General features: G+C 35.4%; 1 protein-coding gene and 1 long non-coding RNA gene across 4 annotated transcripts in view; one reads left to right on the forward strand and one right to left on the reverse strand.

The window, feature by feature from the left end:
* The window catches only part of LOC136032210 (uncharacterized), a 43,846-nt gene extending 21,260 nt beyond the window's left edge, over positions 1 to 22,586 (reverse strand). For both annotated transcript variants that reach the window (XM_065712420.1, XM_065712418.1), the window contains exons 1-2: positions 22,424 to 22,586; positions 7,871 to 10,748 (exon numbers count right to left, since the gene is read on the reverse strand). In XM_065712420.1, coding sequence (XP_065568492.1) covers positions 7,871 to 10,745 — 2,875 coding nt within the window. In that variant the 5' untranslated portion in view covers positions 10,746 to 10,748; positions 22,424 to 22,586. The remainder of the gene's footprint in view (positions 1 to 7,870; positions 10,749 to 22,423) is intronic.
* Positions 936 to 22,428, forward strand: LOC136032211 (uncharacterized). Of its 2 annotated transcripts, none has more exons than XR_010618682.1 (3): positions 936 to 1,071; positions 13,418 to 13,595; positions 18,813 to 22,428. It is a non-coding gene; the product is annotated as an uncharacterized LOC136032211 (long non-coding RNA). The 2 variants fall into 2 exon arrangements; XR_010618683.1 differs by having other exon boundaries at positions 13,457 to 13,595.
* Positions 22,587 to 23,353: the final 767 nt, after the last annotated feature.

Consider the following 23,353-nt stretch of genomic DNA (forward strand, 5'->3'; position numbering starts at 1 on the left):
TGACTACTCCCTCTCAATATATTAACATGCCAGTACGATATTCTACTATTATGTCGTATAGCTGCATCTTCATGATCCTCGGCAATTTAATCTATGGCCTCCACTTCACACCTCCTTCGTTCATATTTTAATACTTTCTTTACATTCTTTTTGTTTTGATATGATCTATTACTCAGATAATTCGTGTACAAACTCCTTAACCTCTCTATTAAACATAAAGTTTTTTCACTAATCTTCCTATTTGCGGTCCTAACTTTCTTCCCTAAGACACCATCAGCAGCTTCACAAATTGTTTTCCTAAAATTATTCCATCAGTTTTCTATATTGTCAAATTTTAAACTATCCTTTTTAGTGTTCAGCTTTCCCTAGGAATTTCCGCTCAAATTCACATTCTGGAGTATACCAACATCATAATTTCTCGGGAGGTAGTTACTCTTCCGAAAAATCAGCTTTAAATTAACCCTAGACACTACCAGATGCAGATCTTTACTTTTAACATTAATAACAGCACTCTTAAATACCCTAGTATCTTATATTGATCCTGCTAGTCTTTCGTTTACTATAAAATAATCAATAAGGTTTGCACTCCATCACGTGAATACCATGTTAACCTATGTGCCATTTTACGACCAAACACCGTATTGGTTATAAGTCGAGTAGTATCCCCCCTCTGGAACAAGAACAAACATAGGGGTATACATGGACCCATTTTGAGATTGCTAGACCCCCGTATCCCTCCTTGGGATGCAAGCACACGCAAAGGGGTTGTACCTGAAGTCATTTTGGAGTTGCTAGCCCCTCATATTCCTTCTCTGCTTTTAAGTGGATCCATACACAGATAGTATTATCACAATTTCGAGTACAATAAGAAAACTATTGGAAATGCATGCAAGATATTCTTTCTGAAACAATGCCATCATTCCGAGCGCACAGTACCCCATTGTGTAAGGTATCTCAGACAAAAATTTTGATTTAAAAGAATGACCGTTCAAATTATTTTCATTAGATGAAGTGAGCTAAATCTAAGAGGATGTCTAAGAGGATCTTAACAAGGCCTCTAATATACAAGAGGTTTGTGATCTATATAGTTTTGTTGTATACTAAGCGGATTGGGACTGTTCCTTACGCAGTTCCGATTTATCAAACAATATTTACAGTCCCACTTAGTTACCGATTTGTATGTATATCATCTACTATTTTAGAATCACCCCTCCCTACTAGTTATTCTTGAGCTATTGAATTCAAACTGTGGAATATTTTGAATCTGGACCTTCAGGGGACGGTAAAGAGCAATATTAAATCTAAAAAAAGAGCATTTACTGAATTTTACATGTTTTTATATCATATATAATCATTAGTTTAACAAATAAATAGTTATTATTAAAATTTTGTGTTCGGTCCATGAATTATTTTTGAACCCGAGTCTTAATATGAATAATAGTAGAATACATGTTATGAGTTCGACAGGGTCCATCTCCTGCTTGAAATATTTTTTCTGCTTTTGGACGAAAAATGGATGTTCACAATATCGTAATGAACATGACAGAGCTCCGGTAACTTCCAAAGAAATCTTATCAAAATTTTAAAATAGCCGTTTTATTCAAATATAGGGTTTATAAGATTAGGTAATATATAAACTAGAGTTAAGCGAGGAATTTGGCTGATTATTCAAATGTTGTCTGAAGTGTAGGGATGTATTCAGGATTTTTTTTTTTTTGGGGGGGGGGAGTTATTTTTAAGTAAACTTTTTTAAAAGGCGTCAAAATTGTTTAAAATACATTTTCAATACGTTTTTACGAGTCAGACAAGCACTTCGGGGATGGGGCTGAAACCCTCTAGCCTTACCCCAGGATTCAACCTTAATAATAAGTCTCGCTAAATTGCAATTAAGCGTTTTGATTCTTAAGGAGAAAATCTGGGAAAACTTCTACAAATATCTGTAATATTAATCAACAAATGAAACCATGTTTGTGAAAACAAACGAAAACTATTTTTAAAAAAGTCAAAAATACAGAATTAAAGTGGAGTCAAGCTGCAAAGTCTCGTTTGGGCTGGGAAGTTATTAATAATAGATACTACCAATCGCTCATTTTATGACTAAAAAGTTTAGAGCATCACCTATAGTAGTATATGCCACTGTAGAATCAACTGACGGAGCTGTTAGTAACTCAGATGAATTTTTTTTACAGTTACAGAAACAAAAAGACAGGGTCCCAGGTAGAAATATGGTGTTTTTATAAGGAGATTTTAACGCCCAGGCTGGTAGAAACAGGGATAGTTAGCATGCTATACTAGGTAAATTTGATGTAAGAAAAGAAAACAGTAGTGACTGTTGCAATTTTAAAATTTCTTAAGGGAGGGGGTTAACTTTTTTTTACTTAGATTTTTTTAACTGAAATTTTTCTGGTTTTTTACATGTCTTAAGATCACATTAAATATGCTTATTAAAAAAAAAATCTCTTGTGCTGTTTTTAAAAATAAAAAATGAGGATGATATAATATGTCAGTCGTTATTTTTTCTTAGAAAAATAATGTTTGGAATGAAGTTTTTTACATATCTTAAAATAACATAAAATATAATAAAAAATTAGAAAAATGAAAAAATAATAATGAAAAATAAAAACAATTGAAATTGCATCAAAAGATTCGCATTTTTATGCTTATTTTAAATATATAAGTTTCATCAAGTGTAATCTTACTCATCAAAAGCTACGAGCCCGAGAAAATTTGCATTAATTAGAAAATAGGGGAAAACAGCCCTTAAGAGTAATATAATTATAACGAAAATCACACCATCAGATTTAGCGTATCAGAGAACCCTACTGTAAAAGTTTCAAGCTCCTATCTACAAAAATGTGGAGATTTGTAATTTTTGCCTTACAACAGATCACGGATGCGTGTCTATTTGTTTTTTTCTTTAGAAAATCATATCATCAGATTCACCATATCAGAGAGCCCTGCTGTAGAAGTTTCAAGCTTCTATCTACAAAAATGTGGAATTTTGTATTTTTTGCCAGAAGACAGATGCGTGTGTTCCCAGGGGTGATCGTATCGACCCAGTAGTCTTAGAATGCCGCAAGAGGGCTCATTCTAACCGAAATTAAAAGTTCTAGTGCCCTTTTTAAGTAATCAAAAAATTGGAGGGCGCCTTGGCCCCCTTCCACGCTTATTTTTCCCAAAGTCACCGTATCAAAATTTTGACATAGCCAATAGTCAAAAAACCTAATAATTATGTCTTTCGACGACTTAATTATGACGACTTAATCCCCCACAGTCCCTGGGGGAGGGGTTTCTAGATACAAACTTTGACCATTGTTTACATGTAGTAATAGTTATTGGGAAGCACAGAGACGTTTTTAGGGAGAATTTTTCTCGTTTGGGGGGAGGGGGGTTACATGGGAGGATCATTTCGTGGAGGAATTTATCATGAGGGATTAGAATTTCCGTGAAGGGGGCGCAGGATTTTCTAGTATTATTAAAAAAAAAACAAAGAGAAAATAAATAAAAAAGTTTTTTCAACTGGAAGTAAGGAGCAGCATTAAAACCTAAAAAGAACAGAAATTATTACGTATATAAGGGGGTTCTTCTCCTCCACAATACCTCGCTCTTTAACTAAGTATTTTTAGTTATTTCAACTATTTATTCTACGGCCTTTGTGATTCAGGGGGTCATACTTAAAGAATTGGGGCAAAATTCAAGCTTTAGTGTAAAAAGCGAGGTATTGGCAAGGGGGAGAACCCCCTTATACGTAATACAAATATACAAGTACAGAAGTTCGTTACTTAGGTTAATTTGTAAACTATGTATATTTATTACTAATAATAACGTTCGTAACAAAAATAAAAAATTCTAGTTGCCTTATTAAGTAACCAAAAGTTGGAGGTCAACTACGCCTCTTCCTCCACTTCTTTCCTTATCAAAATTGTCCGATCAAAACTATGAAAAATCTATTTAGCCAAAAAAATTTATTTGCAAATTTCGTTTTGATAATTGAAGTGCGGTGAGCCAGAATCAAAACATGTATTAATTCAAAAACGTTCTGAAATAAAATAAAAAGACAAGTTTTTTTAACTGCAAGTAAGGAGCGACATTAAAACTTAAAATGAAAAGAAATTATTCTGTATATGAAAGGGGTTGCCCCCTCCTCAACGCTTCGCTCTTTACGCTAAAGTATTTTTAGTAATTTCAACTTTTATTCTACGGCCCTTGAGATTCAGGAATCATTCTTAAAGAATCGGGACAAAATTCAAGCTTTAGCGTAGAGAGCGAAGTATTGACGAGGGGACGAACCCCCTCATGTACGTAATAAAAACACAAATGTAGAAGTTCGTCACGTAAGTTGATTTGTAATTTACGTATATATATTACTAATAAAAACCTTTGTAAAAAAATTAAAAGTTCTAGTTGCCTTTTTAAGTAGCCATAAATTGGAGGGCGACTATGCCTCCTCCCCATCTCTTTTTTAAATAAAATCGTCCAACCATAACTACGAGAAAGCCATTTAGCCAAAAAAATTTAAATGCTAATTTTGTTTTAATTATTCATGTGCGGTGAGCCAGATCAAAACATGGATTAATTCAAAAACGTTCAGAAATTAAATAAAAAAAAAAACAACAAGTTTTTCTAACTGCAGGTAAGGAATGACATTAAAACTTAAAACGAAAAAAATTTATTCCGCATATGAAAGGGGTTTTCCCCTCCTCAACGCCTCGCTCTTTACGCTAAAGCACTTTTAGTAATTTCAACTTTTATTCTACGGCCTTTGTGATTCAGGGGCCATTCTTAAAGAATTGGGACAAAATTCAAGCTTAGTGAAAGAGTGAGATATTGACGAGGGGGCGAACCCCCTCATATACATAATAAGAAAATACAAATATATAAGTTCGTTACGCAAGTCAATTCGCAAGTTGCGTACATTTATTACTAATAAAAACGTTTGTAAAAATATAAAGTTCTAGTTGCCTTTTTAAGTAACCGAAAATTGGAGGGCAACTATGCCTCCTTCCACAACCCTTTTTTCACTCAAAATTGTCCGATCAAAACCATGCGAAAACCATTTAGCCAAAGAAAAAATTTAAATGCAAATTTCGTTTTAATTATTCATGTGCGGTGAGCCAAAATCAAAACATGCATTAATTCAAAACGTTCAGAAATTAAATAAAAAAAAAACTTTTTTAACTGTAAGTAAGGAGCGACATTAAGACTTAAAACAAACAGAAATTATTCCTTATATGAAAGGAGTTGTCCCCTCCTCAACGCCTTGCTCTTTAGGCAAAGTTTTTTTTTGTTTTAAAAAGTAGAGTTGTGAGAATGAGTAAAACTTCTCACAGAGAAGTTTTAAAGAGAAGTCTTTCTCACAGAAAGAGTAAAACTAGGGGCTGGTTGCTCTCCAATGACTTTCTACTCTTAAATTCGCACTAGAACTTTCAATTTCCAATTGAATGAGTCCCCTTTAAAGTTTCTATAACCATTCCGTCTACATGAAATATTCTTGTGAAAAAATAATACATTGAAGGTATAAAACTCTTTACTCCAAGCAACTCTCATTGGAAAATTAATTCATAAGTTTGACCATTTTTTAAGAGGCAAAGTTTCCCTGATGGGACTAAGCACCAAAGTTGAACATTAAAACGATCACTACTTCGCTGCTCATCCGACATGTACCTACCAAACTGCTCAAATAATATGGCTCATGACATTTCGCTATACTTTTATATTTTGAAAATTTAGTGCTTTACTGGAAATTGAATTTGCTTGAATTTTTGTGGAAATTATTTTAAATTTTAAAGTTATAGACATCACGGCCGGTGAAAGATCATCTAAAGCCATATAAATTAATTTATTTTTTTATTTTTAGAAGGCTACTTGTTGAATTTTCTGCTCCTCTGAGAACATTACATTTTTTAGCGGTGACTTTTGTGTTTTCATTAAAGCGCTAGTATGTAGAATTCTACAGAAATCAGAAAATATCATAATTCAGTTTATAATTTGAGCTAATTTTGTAGATATATCTTGCAAAATCTGCGAAACAATAATTTTTGCTCGTTTAACTTTCAACATCACTCTTTAAATCCCTAAGAATAACTTGTTTTTTTTAAATTCATTTGTTCGATCGAAGTCGCTATTAGTGTCCTTGTCACCCTAGCTTTACTTTGTTCCTGTCTACGAAATTCTTGTCCTTTTAGTCTTGTAAACTAGTTTATCAGCCTGATTTTTTTTTTTATAAGCAGTCCTGATTGGTGATCTAGCTAAGCATATGTGTGAAATGTGGCTTTGCAAAAAAAAAAAAAAAAAAAGAAAAAAAAACGCCTGGGATATTATTGATCATAAGTTAAAGCTCTATTTTTAGTGGAAGTTAATCTTTTAGCGAATAATGTTCACTCTAATCATCACATTTGTCGCATTTATAATTAAGCATGTAAAATAATGAAAATCAAGGTGAAAAATTCGAGCTACGTTTCAGAAGAATTAAAAAGAAACTCTTCCCGCAATATGTCCATTTTCTGTGCTACGTTTAGCCAAAAGGGAAGGAATATAACTTCAGAATGAATTCTATAAGAAAATGGACTGCTTTGTCCATTTCGTCTCCATTTCGACAAAATTCGTCAAAATCCTAAGAAATGCAGCGTGTCTTAGTTGGATTAGTTCTGTATCTTCTAAATATTTATGAACTAATTGAATCAAGCAAGTTAATCCAGTTTTTCACGAGAAACCACAAAACGTACTAAAAGGATGATAAGTACTAAACACTCTTCTAATTCTTTATTCCATAAAATTTACTTCCTACAAATTTGCTAATATGCTTCCCCTGAAATTTCAAAAGTAGACTGATCGAAATTTTTAAATATCCCCTTTACTGAAATGAGGGAAAATCCAAAAATGCTATTATTACTACTACTAACAACTTACTTCAGCAGCAAGCTGCCTGAGGTCAACACAGCTACGCAAGTTCTTCTTCCATCCCAATCTATTCAAAGCCTCACTACTTGTACCCTCCCAGGAAGTTCTAGTTTCCCTTAAATTTTTCTTACGACATCCTCCCCCCCCAAACCATGGACAACCTGCTTTCCGTTTAGCCCTAGACGGCTGGTCGAAAAGGACATTCTTCGGCAATCTTTCATCTTTCATCCGCAGAACGTGCGTAGCCATGTCAACCTTTTCCTCATTATAGCCCTAGAAAGCGGGATTGAACCACACTTTTGTTTGTGCCTAATGTTTCAAATACGGTCAGTCAGCCGGGTATACTCTTTAGAAAACTTAGAAAGCAGACTTTTAGACCCTATTAGGATAATATGCTCTTCCTTATTCTTATGAAGAGTGGACTAGTCCCATTTTCACTATTCTACGATTTTTGAACTTATTGAAAATGCTAACTTTCTGCCCGGGAAAATTTCTAAATAAATAAAAAGAAAAAAATAAAGGACATAAAATGAAGAAACAGCGTTGCGCTTAAGCCATTTTCCATAGATTAGGAATTTTTTTCTTGCTTTTCATTTCGTTTTTGTAAGCTTTGTAATTTTTTTTGTTGGTGATTTACTTAATTTTTACAAATTTTTGTATACATTACCCCAGGGCTTTTGAAATGAACTTATTTATCAACCTATCTATCTAAAGAGTTTTTGGAAAGGAATTTTTCTCTTTTCTTTTAGCTAAACTTCACAGAGCTTGACTTTCAAAGCTAGACAGTCGTAAGTGTTAGGAACATTTTCAAAATCTAGAATCAATTTATCCTAAATGACAAAATTTAGTTTAACACAACTTAGCGTCTGGAATAGTTAACTAACGGTAATCAGCCGGCAAAATAGTTTATGGGTGCTGCGTAATAGCTGATGTTTAAAAGAGAAGAGGGGAGTTATGCTAAAAATTGTACCTTTGAAAAAACTGTCCAAACTTCCAAAAGAATCCCCGAATCCCTGATAAGTTCCTTCTTTAGGTCCTTGTCCATCTATTGACTGATCATTTCCTATGTAGCCATATGTCTGTTGGTTGTTCTGAGGAGAAGGAGGTAGGTAAGAGGACTGAATAGGATTTGGCTGAACTGGAGTATAAGTAGGTATTTGTTCATCACTTATTCTCTCAGTTGTTTGTTCTTCTCGATAATAGGGTACAAACGTTGATACAGATGGTGGTGTTGTCTGGGGTAGAGGTGCCTCAGCTCCCGATTGGTATGAAGAAAACCGACTGGAATCTGGTGTCTTTAATGGTGTTCCAGCATTAATTGGCTGATTTTCCTGAAAGTAAGGAGAATTTGCTTGCTCTTGGCCAGCCTGTACTATATTATTTGCTTGTTCGTTTTTAAATAGCTGAGATATTCCCTGAAATTCCTGAGGCTGAGAGTACGGTATACTTTGTTGTGAAACTTGATTTCCATTTTGACCTTGCTGTTCTAGATACTGCTCAGATGGGTTTTGGTACTGTCCTCTCTCTTCATTATAACCGTTAAAGGAGCTAACCTCGGAGAAAGTATTACTAACTCCTGAGATAGGAGATCCTGTATCTTCAAATGTTCCAAAGTTTGATTCTGGTTGTTGTGAAGAATATGGTGATTTGGCTGAGTTAAGCTGTAAACTCTCTGAGAACCCATTAGAGCCGGAAAGGGTATTATAACTAGATTCAAACTGTTCAGGTTGGGCTTGTGAGGGGAATTGAGAACTATGTGAAGGTGTATCTCTGAATCCTCCAAAATTTGATTCTGGTTGTTGTGAAGAATATGGTGATTTGTCTGAGTTAAGCTGTAAACCCTGTGAGAACCCATTATTAGAGATAGAAACCGTATTATAATTTGATTCAAACTGTTCATTTTGGGCTTGTGGGGGGAATTGAGAACTAGGTGAAGGTGTATCTCTAAATCCTCCAAAATCTGATTCCTGTTGCTGTGGAGAATAGGGTGAGTTGGCCGAGTTAAACTGTAGTGTCCCTGAGAATCCATCATTAGACCCAGAAGGAATATTATAATTAGACGAAAATTGCTCTGGTTTTTCTTGAGGTGGGAATTGAGAATTGAATGAATGTGTATCTGTAAATCCTCCGAAATTTGATTCTTGTTGCTGTGGAGAATAGGGTGATTTGGCTGAGTTAAATTGGGATGTCTCTGAAATTGCAGTATTAGAGCCAGAAGGAAAATTGTAATTGGATGAAAATTGTTCTGGTTGTGCTTGCGCAGAGATCTGGGAACTAGGTGAAAGAGAATCTCTAAATCCTCCAAAATTTGAATCCTGTTGCTGTGAAGAATATGGTAATTTTGCTGAGTTATATTGTAAATTTTCTGGAAACACATTATTAGAGCCAGAAGAGATATCATGATTAGATGGAAATTGTCCTGGTTGTCCTTGTAGAGGGTACTGAGAACTAGGTTGAGATGGTGGCCCCTGCTCTGAGTTGGAAAGCGGTTTTTTGTACTGTGAGGTATCAATACCATGATTTTGTTGTTCTACTAAACCAGAAGAGGATGAAAATCCGTTAGTTGGAAGCCCTGAGCCTTTCGCATAATTGTTAGAGTTAAATCCAGAGGCTGTCCCATAACTATTAAATTCTTGCTGCAAGGAGGGTAGATGTGTATCACTTTGAGATCCAGGTGTCTCATATCCAACAGATGGAATAATATTTAAATCATTATTATAGTTTCCTTGAGGGCTAGATGGTGCTATTGGTGATGGTGATTGCCCTGGCTGAGCAAAAGAATTTGGTACCTGTTGGGAGCCAACAGGATAAGATGATGAAGGTAAAGCTGGTTTTTCATTCTGATAGTTTTTAATTACCGCAGAGATTTGGGGGGACAGGGCCCCACCGTAGATAAGCCCTGTGGAGGATGATGCTGAATTTGGTAGAGCTGGCTGCTTAACTATAGCTGGCTCCTGCGAAGGTGTACCATACGGATTAGATTGCAATGGTGGAGAAGGAATAATAACGGCAGCTTGAACATATGACGGTCTCACTGGAGCCCTGTATACCTGTGGGACTTGAGGTTGAGAGTAAGAAGAAGATTGTTGTGAAGTATAACCTTGTGATGGACCTTGGTTGTATTGGTTTTGAGGCTTAGGAGCAGTATAGGCGGGTTTTGGATGATTTGGGGGGCCATAAGTCCCTTGAACTGGTTTCGGTGGTCCATACTGCTGTTCCTGGGGTGCTCCATAGCCACCCTTATGCTTCTTTCCTTTTTCTTTTTTGTGTTTATGCTTTTTCTGCTTTTTTTGCTTCTTAGGAGCTCCATATTCCTGAGAAGGTGCACCATAAGATTGCGTAGGAGCATCATGGGACTGCTGTGGAGCCCCATAAGACTGTTGTGGGTTACCATAAGACTGCTGTGGGACACCGTATGAGGCTTGTGGAGCTCCATATGCTTGCTTTGGAGCTTTTTTAGGTACACCATATGATTGTTGAGGTGTACCGTAAGACTGCTGAGTTGCGTAATGTGAAGGCTGTGGTGCGCCATACGAACTCTGAGGTGAACCGTATGATTGTTGCGGTGTACCATATGATTGCTGGGAACCACTGTAAGATGACGCGGCTTCATAACCCTGCTGCTTTTTCTTTTTATGGCTCATGAATTTTGATAAAAAATCAAAATGCCCGCTTGTCCTATCTATTTCACTCTTTTGAGATTGTTCACTCGCTGTAGATTTACTTTCCCCGAATAGTCTAAGTCGCCTTTCATTTCTTTGGCTTTCTAGCAATCCTTCAGAAAAGGCAAATACTGTCAAATTGCATACTTGAAATGCCACTAGCAGAAAGATGATAAGCTTCATCACCTAAAAAAGGAAGATAGAATAAATTGTGTTTTCGCATATGTTTCTTTTTTTTATTTCTTGTTTTTCTGAAAAAATAAGCTTTTACTCGTGCATATATTTCTTTTTCTTACACTTTAATACTAAACAATAATAGTTTTCAATGTGGTAGCCCATCACCCCACTGTCTATTTCTGAACTGTCGCATGTCCTCGTTTCACCTTTTTCATTTCTAATATGTTACTGTAAAAGTCCTTGGGTTCCTATACAGATGTACATACCAGTTAATAATAGGGTTTACCACTGTGAAATAGTAAAAGGCTAAAACATTGGTTAATGATTTTATGCTTTAATCAAATTATTTCAGCATTTACCGTAAACATGTGCAAATATATTCTAAGACCACACTGGCTATACACGACGTTTGCAAAAAAAGAGAAAATTTAAGAAACAGACAATAAAAACACGTGAAAACAAGGGTTGTTTTCAGTAAATGGAAAGAATGAAGTGCAAAGACAAAAACAGGTATTTCAGGAAGAACCTCGACCAAACTTACCTCAATTCTAAAGACAAAACAATTGCTAAACCCACAAAAAGACAGAAGAGACCGTTTGAATTAGGTATTAACAAAGTAGAAGCGTTTCATCTACTTTGTTAATGTTCGCTTCAAAAGGACAGTGTTTTGTGATTTTTTTTTTTTTTTTTGCGCACTGAGGACGGCTTGACAGATCTCCTTGGTACAATATCTGTTTTTGTCTTTTCACTTTTTTTTCCCACTACTTAAAAATCACCCTAGTTTTCTTATTTTGTCTTTTATTGCATTTATTATATTTTTTCTTTTTTTGTCAAAAACATGGGTATTAGTCAAAACATAGTAACAGCTTCACAGCCCACCTTCTTTTTATATGTCTTTTCATCTGTAAGAGGTTGAGAAGAATACATTTGCGAAAGTTGGCAGGCAGACACATTTTTGGATACAATACAAATGTAATTATTTACAATAGGTCGACACAGCAGCGTTTTCACATGAAAAGTGATGTTGATGGATTTACATTAACTTTTGATTTCTCTTTTTTTACCATGTTCAGGCGTCATGACTGGTCAAGGTTTATGTTAAAATATTAAACTGGCTCTTTCAGAGTCTTTACTACCTGACGTCAAAAGTTCAAACGACTTTTTACTTAGGTCAATAATTCTGGTTTATCCATTTACATTTCAATACATTTGAAAAACTAGTTTAGCTTGAGTAGTTGTTCTTTTTTGCTTCTACCATGCGTGTGAGCCTCGGTGATCTGTTAGTGTAAGCAATGTCATTAAAGGAGAGGTGAGTCTGTAAGTCAGGGGCTAACAGGCTTTATCTCACTTTTAGCCATATTTGAGTTAAGTCCTCAATTTAATGTATAAAATCTTGAACTTCCCATTTTCAGGCTTTTACAATGACAAATCTATCTGGTCATAAGGAAAAGTATACCAAGCTCGAGGAAATTCGGCTACGAAGCTTCCATACGTTGTCTCCGGGTAGGGGTTGGGGGTTGGGGGGGTTATGGGACATTTAAATGTTTAATAAGAGATATTTGCTGTCCTCTTTATGTTTAAACAAGAAATTTGAGTTAAAAGCTAAGGAATGCAGCTTAAGAAAGTGGCTGCATTGGGGGTATAATCCGTACAGTTATGTTTTGGGTCGTGTTTAAACAGTGAAAATAAAGTCGATGCTTTGGCAGAAATTATTGATACTTACGCAAATTTCTCACTTCAGTATTTTTGCAAACCTCAACAACCATTCGATCAGATGATTTGGCTTTCTAAAGTTTGACAGCTTCAAATGACATTTCCTGGGCGGAACCTTTTCCAATTCATTCCGAGGCGGGCGGAGCCTTATCCAACCCAATGACATTGCGCCAGCTTGTATGGGTGGGCCAGTTTTGTTAAATAGCCAAAGTAATTGAGGAACACGTCGGCCCATGTATTTTGCAGGAGTGAGATGTCTGGTGAAACCAAAACATAGTCTTTGACATTAGTACTGGCTCTGGTCTATGTGAATCTAAAGTTGCAGTAACAGCTTACTAATTTAAGTACCAGAGAAATTTGATATCATCTAAAGTGAAGCATGTTGGTTGCTAATTTCGTTGTTTAGGGAAACCAATAAAGTACTTAAGATGACACAATAATAGATGCTTCATGTATCCATAAGATTATCACGTGGAAAATACGTTCTACTGGTAAACCATAGCCAGTAATGTCGATTAAAGAAAACAGGGAACAGATATTAGTTGATGTGGTACCTCCTCTCCCTCCCTAAGAGTCAAAACCGTAAAGTCTTAGGAATAAAACATTTATATATAATATAAAGTACCTGTGGCTGCTCTAACCGAGAAAAAACTGTCGGGAATAATTTTCCAGAAGCGTGACTCCTCAGGATAGTAACACCAATTGGTAAGAAGAAGGAGGAATCACGATTACTCTCATTTTCTAAATTTTGATAAACTAAACTCCTTTTAAAATATTTTTGTAACAAAAAAAAAAATCAGCAACATCTCAAAGGAAAAATGCTTTTTTTGTATCTCCACTAAAAAAAAAAAAAAAAAAACAAAAAAAAAAAAAAAAAAAAAAAAAAAAAACCTTGCCTTCTCCCCTACTTTTTGTGACTTGGTTCGAGGTTATTACTCGGGACCAAATAAAAAAAAATGTGTCAGAACAGGAGAAAATTAATTTCTTATATTCTCTAACACCAGAATTAGCAATCTGCTGTCCTGACTTTAGATGTCCTTGAAGCTCTAAATTGGCAAACTGCTACTCCTAGTGTAGTCTCCAAAGAACGCCGACCCTAGTACCAAAAACCTGACTTAAGTGAGAACTGTGTTAGAGCTAAAGGTAGGCTACCTAAATATTTTATTTTGTCTTAAACATTATATTAACCCCATACCTTATACGAAGCAAACGAGTTGCCAAAAATGGGTTGCTTGAATGAAAAACCTTTCAGAAAGCTCTTAGAGGCGAAACAACAACTTATCTTCGGAAAAAATGTCAGATTCAGGGACAAAGCGTCGTAAGTGTTCAAGATAAAACAAAATACACCACCAACCATTTAAGAAATTTAAAATAAAGTAGTTTCCAAGCAGTAATAAATTGTTAAGTGAGTTAAAAAATGTGTGATAACATTGTATTGAACTATATCTGTAAAGAAAACTTTGAGAAGTCCATGTCTAAAGAAAAAAAACATTAACCAACAGCTCAAGTTAACCTGGTCTATATTGCTGGCTTAGAACGTTTCCAAGAAGGATATTATAAACAAATAGTCCCCCTAACTCAACCCATGAAATGGTGTTAAATCAAAATACAAAACTCGTCTCTGAAACAATAATATGAACTGGATACTAGTTTCCTTTAAATCCTTTCTTCCGACATCTTGCCATCCCATTCGTGGACAACGCTTGCCCAAGATCTTCGGCAAAAAAGGACGATGTCTGGAAATCTGTCATCCATCATCCACAAAATGTGTCCTAGCCATCTCAACCTTTGTCTCACATATAGCCCTTGAAAGAGCGATAGAATGATATTTTTCATAAAGATTACTATTCGAAATTTGGTTCGTCAGGCTGGTACCCAAAATAGTCTGTAGACAATTCCTCTGGAAAACATCTAGCAAATCCTTCTCCTCCTGTCGAAGCGTCCCTGCTTCAGAACCATACTTGAACACTGTCCTCACTGTAACAATATTCTAATCTTGGTTCACAGACTTAACTTACTATTCTCCGAACTTTTTTCAATTGTAACATCAAAACACCCTAAGTCTTTGCTAATCACCTTTTAATATCTTTACTGCATCCAACATCTTTACTGATAGTGTTATCCAATCGATCCATCTTCTTGTTACCCAACACCACCTGTTCTCCTCCAATTATTCCAAGTCTAAGCAACTTAGCCCTCTTAATAATAGATTTCTAAACCTAATCTTGCATTTTGAACTCTCTAAACCTCTAAAGAATCATTCATTTTGCTAAAATTTTCATTTAGAACACTTAAATCGCCAATATCTAAGTCTAGGAGGGTTTTACCTTCCCATCTGAGTCCAAGTTCTCCCATTGCCTTTGTCGCGTTCTTTAAGACGCAGCCCATTAAAATGATCCTTATAAATGGAGATAGGACGCAACTTTACTTAGATCCTGTTTCAATACGATACCCCCTCCCAAGGCCGTACCCAAGGGGTAGGGGTAATGAACCCCCCTCCCCCCAATGTTTTTCTGACTCATAAAAACGTAACAAAAATAGATATAAACAAATTTTTATGTGTGTTTTCTTAGGTTTTTGTATACCCCTACCCGAAACACAATCCTTGAGTAAAACACCCCCCCTCCTCCAAAAAGACACCCCCCTGCCAGCTACTATCCTCATTTATTACCTTAATAAAAGCAATATTATTTTCATACATAGCATTAATCCCTTTAACGTGCATATCTGGTATATCATATACAAGGAAAAGGTCCTTGCTAAAGCTTTTCTATCGGCTGAATCAAACAACTGTCTATATAAGCCTGAGGATTAAAGAGGTTAAATGACCCAGATACTTCTCATTTGTTAATCTGAGAGTGAAAAATTGATCAACACATTCTATCTCCTTCTTAAAACCACATTGTACTTCTCTTAAAATTTTATCCACAGAATCTCTAATCCTAAAAAGTATCATCATGACAAGTAACTTGCATCCTACATGCAGGGAAATTGCATATGGGGTGAGAAGATCCCCCACCTGATATTTTTAACCTGCTGGTAAAAAATTTGAGTCGGGTAAATAGCGGCGCTATCAGCCATTATTTTACTAGGTTGGACTTTTTTATTCGGGTAAATGGGGCGACTGTGAATGAAGAAAGATCACGGATATGTTTTTCCCATCCTCTTGGGAAAGGGCTGTAAGTTATGAAATTTACCAATTGTTTATGTATATTATTTTTTATTTTGAAGTAATATTGACACTTTTCTGGGAAATTTTGGCTGGGAGAGGAAGGGAGTCCATGGGAATATTTTATCATGGGAAAGGGAGTTTTTCAACGGGGTTTGGAATTGTCTGGAGGATTTTTCCGCAATAGGGATTTTTCACGCAAAAAATTTTCCATGAAAGAATTTTCTGCAGGATCAACTCTCAGCTAGGGCGGGATTTCTAGGCACAATTTTCCACGGAGGGGGGGATCTTTCCAGTATGATTTGACATATGATCAGAAACTAAATTCTTCTTCAAATGAAAGTATGCTAAGGAGACTTTTTCAAACGGAATCTTCTGCAAGAAACTTTCTGGGGAGAATTTACAGCGAGGATGGAATTGTCCGGGGGTAATTCTTTTTAGGGGTTCCTTATATAGGAGGAAATTCCCCTGAGAAATGTTCCGTGGGAGGAGGAATTACGCAAGGAGGTAGGGGCGAATTTTCCAGCATTGTTGGAAAAAGGAACAGCAATTAAATATAAAAACAAGCTTTTTCAGCTGAAACCGAGGGCAACATTGGAAACGAAAACTAAAAAAAATTATTCCTTATATGAGGGGGGGGGCTCAAAATTTTCTTCCTCAATACCTTGCTTTTTACGCTAAAGTTTGCCTTTTCCGTCCCTATTCTTTAAGAGGGACTCCCAAAAAACAGGAGCCATTTAATTAGAATGAGAAGCTTTTTGAAGGTACTAAAAAATTTTAGCCTGAAGAGTGAGGAGCTGAGTAGGGAGCAATCCCTTTCATATACGAAAGTATTTCTGTTCGTGTTAAGTTTTAATGTTGCTACCTACTTTCAGTTGCAAAATTTGTTTTTCTTTGTTTTTCTTTGTTTTTATTTACTACAAAGTAAAACCAATGAAAACAGATCAGTCTCAGTCAGTACTAGAAGAATACGGCATTAGACTTTTCAGTCCCTACCAGCGGTGCTGATCTCTGTGTCTTGGCCCTTCATCCAGGAAGTGCAATGGGGGGGGGGTCAGTAAAAAGTGGTTGGTCAGTCAGTAAAAAGCAAAAAAAAGGAAATTTAAAAGCAATATCACACGAATCAGAGCGTAAAATTTACCAGCCAGTCTGTAAAATCCATTTCCTCCTACTTCCTAAACATTTTGACTAGTGACGCCTCTACCAACTCAAATTTCCCAAAAGTTTCTTAAAATAACCAGGTAATTTTCCTTTTTTTAAAAACATTTTTACAATCTAACAATTTTTACAATCTTCAACAACCGGATTTAAAAACTCATTTACTACAATATCTGAACCCGATACCTTATTGTTTTTCAACCCTTCCTCACAAAATAAATCTTCCTTCACTTCCAAAGGGTAATAAACTTTTCATTCTTCTCTATATCATTTCTGTAACTTTGTATCGGTTTGGCACATTCTCAAAACATTCTGCTCATCTCTCTTTTCTCAACACTAGTTGAGACCCCGTTCCCTATCTCTAAGTGGGACAAAGTGCAGATTGATTATTCCCTCTCAGTTTTTATGGCGCTCGGTATTTACCAAGTGCCATATAGCGATCGTAATTTCTGTTGGTCTGTCTGTCCCAGTTTTGCTAGTTTGGGCACTTCCAGATAAGCTAGGACGATGAAATTCGGCAGGTATATCAGGAACCAAGCCAAATTAAATTAGTAATAGTTTTCCCAATTCAACCATCGGGGGGGGGGGTGAGGGGACGGTTAATTCAAAAAAATATAGAAAGAATGAGGTATATTTAACTTACGAACAGGTAATCGGATCTTAATGAAATTTGATATTTAGAAGAATATCATGTCTCAGAGCTCTCATTTTAAATCTCGACCAGATCCGGTGATATTGGGGGTAGTTGGAGGGGATACCGGAAATCTTGGAAAACGCTTAGAGTGTACGAATCGGGATGAAAATTGGTGGGAAGAATAAGCTCATGTCCTAGATACGTTATTAACATAACCGGACTGGATATACTCTCTTTTGGGGAATTGAGGATTTGCTAGTTTAGGCACTTCCAGATTATCTAGCACGATTAAATTGTCAGGCGTATCACCCACCAGACTAGATTAAATTAGAAATAGTCACTTCTCCGATTTGACCATCTGGGGGGAGCGAGCGAACGTGATAGTTGAGAAGAATTTCATTTGCCGAAAAAACCAAATGATTGTTCTTCTTAAGTATGACTTGTGATCTAGGGGTATTATTCTCGCCTAGGGTGTGAGAGGTCTCAGTTTGGAATCCCAGACTACCCCAATTTTTATATGAAGAAGATCCGAAACTAGATACGTGATCAATATGGCGATCATTGAATATTGGCACGCGTATCAGAGACCCGACCAAATTAAACTAGAAATAGTTTCTTCCCCGAGTTGATGATCGGGAGGGGAGATTGGAAGGACTGTTAATTCGGAAAAATTAGAAAAAATTAGGTATTTTTAACTTACGAACAGTTTATCGGATCTTAGTGAAATTTAGTATTTAGAAGGACCTAGTGTCTCAGAGCTCTTACTTTAAATCCAAACCGGATCCAATGACTTTGGGGGGGGGAGTTCGAGGGGAAAACTGGGAATCTTTGAAAATGCTTAGAGTGGAGGGATCGTAATGAAAATTGGTGGGAAGAAGCTCTTGACTCTTCGATCTTCTGACCTCGTCACAAGTGCCATATGAGCTCTTGGCTCTTGTTTAACATGGCAATGCAATGTTTTACTATTATTCCGTCTAGTTGCATCTTCTATATCCTTAGTAGTTTGTCCTCCAGTTCACACCTCCTAATTTTGTATTTTATTCCTGTCTTTACTTTCCTTACATTTTCTCTTATTGTATCACTCAATTCTATAGCTTCAATACTTCTTATACGAACCCTTCCATTGCATGTATCATAAATAGCATGTCATGTTACATGTATCAAAAATAACAGTTTTTTAATAAAATATTCCCTCGCGTTACCAATAGCAATTTTTTTCTCTATTCTATAGCCAAGCTACTGAAACGTAAACGTACTTAGGCAAGATTACAAAAAAAAAAAAAAAAAAAAACAGAGTCATTTTCCTTAAATGGAAACGATTTACTAACGTTCTGAAGAATATTTTATGTTTTAAGTGTCTATCGCAGTTGAAGTCTTGAAGATTTCTTTTTTCTTGTAGAGTACCTTTGAATGTCACAGCTACGAAATGGAATTTTCGGATGAACAGTTGATAGTTGAAAATAGACTATTAAACGTGTCTCTTAGAAAGCGCTTCGTGTGTGATAACAGCATGAATTCCATTCTACATTGTCATTGTTTGGAAAAGTTTCTTTATGATGATTATGATGACTTTACCCATTGATTACGTGGATTTATTAATTTTTATATTAGGGTAATGTCAAAGAGCTTGCTTAAGTGAGAGAGGTTGTTCTAGCGTCACACGACTCGATTACTAAGCATAGAAAATCAAATAAATAATCTGAAAGCCGCTCAACTGAACCTTTTCAGAAGAGTGAAAACTAAGGATAGCTATTAAACAGGATCTGTTTAAAACGAATAAAAAATCACATGTGTATATTCAACTAAATCTTTTGGCAAGAGTGACTACTTAGGATAGCTGTCGAAAAAGATTTTTTTAAATGAATCACTATACAAATTGTTAACAAAAGTTAAAATCACAAAGCGTGCATATTCAACCGATGCTTTTGGCAAGAGTGACTACTGAGGATAGCTGTTAAATAAGATCTTTTTAAATTTAATCACTATAGAAAATGTTCAGAAAATCAAAAATTATAGTGTGTATATTCAAATGAACCTTTTGGCAGGAGGAACTTCAAAGGATAGCTATTGACCTTTTTAAGTGAATTACTATACTAATTTTTAATGAAAATCCAAAATCACAAAAGCCTCTATATTCCACTGACCCTTTTGGTAAGAGTAACTACTAAGGATAGCTATTAAATCAGATCTTTTTTTTTTTAATGAATCGCTATAAAAATCGTTCAGAAAATCAAAATTTAAAAGTGCGTATATTCAACTAAATCTTTTGGCAGAAGTGACTACTAAGGGTAACTATTGAATAAGGCCTTTTTAACATGAATCACTATAAAATTATCCAGAACATTAAAAATCACAAAGTGTATATATTCAACTGACCCTTTTGGCAAGAGTGACTACAAAGGATAGCTATTGAATAAGATCTTTTTTTTTTTAAAGTACCGCTATAAAAATTGTTCAGAAAAGCTAAAGAAAAAGAGTGTATATTCAACTGAATCTTTAGGCAAGAGTCACTACCAAGGATGACTATTGAATAAGATCTTTTTAACACGAATCACTTTGAAAATTAGCCAGAAAATCAAAAATCACAAAGTGTGTATATTCAACTGACGTTTCTGGCAAGAGTGACTACCAAGAATAGCTATTGAATGATATATTTTTTGAAACTAATAACCATAAAAACTATTCAGTAAATCAAAAATCACCAACTTTGACCAATGACCAAACTTTATTTCTTGAATTTGTATTATATAACACATAAGTACCCTAGACTCTTCCCTAGGAACACTATATTTTATCTAAGCGAGGATAGATTATACTCAAGCTAGGCTTGTGTCAAGATTCTCAGACAAAACGTTTGATTGAACTCTGTATAGACTAAGTATAGTCTTCTCTTTTTGTATGTTTTTCTTCTTCATTTAGTTGTTTTTATCAAACAGTTCGTGATAACGAGCTATAGTAAGGAGCGACCCGGCTCAATAGTAACCGAAACTCTAAGAGACGGAATTTTGATACCAATAGCTACATCAAAAGAATTGTATTTTTATGCTGATTTTAAATATATAAGTTTCGTCAAGTTTACCCATCAAAAGTTAAGAGCCTAAGAAAATTTGCCTTATTTTAGAAAATAGGGAATTCATCCCATAAAAGTCATAGAATCTTAACGAGAATCACACTATCAGATTCAACGTGTAAGAGAATCCATTGTAGAAGTTTCAAGCTCCTATCTACAAAAATGTGGAATTTTCTATTTTTTGCCAGAAGACAGATCTCGGATACGTGTTTTTTTAATTTTTTTTTCAGTCACTAAGGTTAGGAATAAGTGAAGATGAACAGGTGACCTTAGGTAACGAAAAGATTGATCAGGTTGGGAGCTTCAGTTACCTTGGTAGTATTATTAGTAAAGATGGTGGGAGCAGTGAAGATGTTAAAAGTAGAATAGCTAAAGCTCAGGGTGTTTTTTCACAGTTAAAAAAAGTTTGGAAGAATAGAAAGATAAGCCTACAAACCAAGATTAGAATATTGGAAGCTACAGTGATGACAGTGGTCAAATATGGCTCTGAAGCATGGACACTCCGAAAAGCAGATGAAAATTTACTAGATGTTTTCCAGAGAAATTGCCTACGGATTGTTCTGGGTACCCGGCTGACTGACCGTATTTCAAACAGTAGGCTGTACGAAAAGTGTGGTTCAATCCCGCTTTCTGGGGCTATAATTAAAGAAAGATTGAGATGGCTAGGCCACGTTCTACGGATGAAGGATGACAGATTACCGAAGATTGTCCTTTTTGGCCAACCGTCTGGGGCTACACGGAAAGCAGGTCGTCCTTGTCTGGGTTGGGAGGATGTCATAAATAAGGATTTAAAGGAAATGGGAACTTCCTGGGAGGGTGTAAAGAGGGAGGCTTTAAATAGATTAGGTTGGAGGAGGAGCGTGCGTAGCTGTGTTGGCCTCAGGCGGCTTGGTGCTGCAGTGAGTTATTAGTAGTAGTAGTAGTAGAATGGAATTTTCCTCAAGAAAATAAATAAAAAAAAGTGCTTTCAACTGGAAGTAAGGAGCAGCATTAAAACTTAAAATGAACAGAAATTATTATGTATACAAGGGGATTTGTCTCCTCTTCAATATCTCACTATTTAAGTTAGAGTGTTTTTAGTAATTTCAACTATTTATTATACTGCCTTTGTGATTTAGGGGTCATTCTTAAAGAATTAGGACAAAATTCAAGCTCTAGTGTACAAAGCAAGGTATTGATGAGGGAGCAAACCCCCTCATATACATAATAAAAATATACAAATATAGAAGGTCGTTACGTAAGATAATTCGTAAGTTACGTATATTTATTACTAATAAAAATGTTGGTAAACATTTTCTAGTTTTATTTTTAAGTATCCAAAAATTGGAGGGAAACTAGGCCTCCTCTCCCACCCCCTTTTTTTATCAAAGTTGTCCTATCAAAACTATGAGAAAGCTATTTAGGCAAAAAAAGAATAATTTGCAAATTTTGTCTTTTATGTGCGTTGAGCCTCAAATCAAAACATGGATTAATTCAAAAACGTTCAGAAATTAATTAAAAAGAATAAGTTTTTACAACTGAAAGTAAGGAGCTACGTTAAAACTTAAAACGAACAGATATTATTCCGTATATGAAAGGGGTTGTCCCCTCCTCAAGGTTCTTCTCTGTACGCTAAAGTTTTTTATTGTTCTAAGAAGTAAAACTGCGACAAAGAGCAAATTTTAATGTATCAACCACTTTTGTACAAAAAAGGCCCCACATAATTGTGTCCAAAATGAAGAAGTAATTCTTAATCTTCATTTTGCTATCTCAGAATAACCCGACGAGGTTCCACTTAGATGTGCTAACCCTAGCAGTAAGTCATACTATTTTCTGGAAGTCATATTCTGGAAGTCATATTCCATATCTGGAAGTATAACTACAATACTATAGAAGAAAACAAAAACTTTGTGGAATGAGGTCGAGGTAATGAGCCGAATGATTGAACTTAAGAAACTAACCTCAAAATTTGTATCCAAATTACTATCAAAGAAGATATCCTATTTTTCAAATTCTAGGATAAAAATAATAATACTAAGAGTATATCATAGTCCAGGCTGAACTGTAATTAAGAATTGAATGTTGGTCACACAAGTATAATTGTGATCGTTTCTTTACTTGAATGAGTACTGACATAAGAAAAAGTTAGCTCGGAGTCTAAATAACTTTCGCGTAGCTCTCAGTATATTCATCACAGATGGCTAAGACCAGTCAGGCCGTGTCATCAGTAAAGTCAGACAAATCTAAATTGCTTAAGCACCCTAATGAAATTCATTAAAAACTTTTACTTTCGACCCTCAAATTCTGAAACGCACAAAATAGATGAGTCCATATGCCATTAATTTCCTGAATAAATGCTTAAACTTGTTAATAATCACAGATTTTCACATGTTGTGAAAGATTTAGCCCGGAAGTAAAATTCTTAATTTGCTAATTCTTAATTTTAGTTTTAAAAATTAATTTGCTCTGTGAAAGACAATGTAATAACATCCTGCTTCTGACAAAAAAGGACGAAAAAAATGGATCTGGACGAAAAAAAATGGACGAAAAAAATAGTCCGTCCTATCAATTTTTTTCCATTTTTTTCGTCCAAAATAGGACGAAAAAAATAACTAAAAAATCTCCAGCAAAATAATCTACAATGTGAGGCATGACATTTTGTTCGGTCAAGTTGTTATGTTCTTTTTCTTATGCTGAATATTTATCTTCATATGTGCCTCTGCACATGCACAGGATTTTTTTCTAGGGGGAGATTAACAAAAAACAAACTTTTATTTGACAATATAAGTAAGAAGTGCTGAGTAGTTCAGAAAAAAAGATTGGGCTCCCAACTGGTCGTTGACCACAAGTCCTTGCCTACCCCAAATAGGTCGTAGTGTTTACTGATTATA

The sequence above is a fragment of the Artemia franciscana genome, chromosome 10, assembly GCF_032884065.1.
Source record: "Artemia franciscana chromosome 10, ASM3288406v1, whole genome shotgun sequence".
In the NCBI taxonomy this organism is placed as follows: Eukaryota; Metazoa; Arthropoda; class Branchiopoda; order Anostraca; family Artemiidae; genus Artemia; species Artemia franciscana.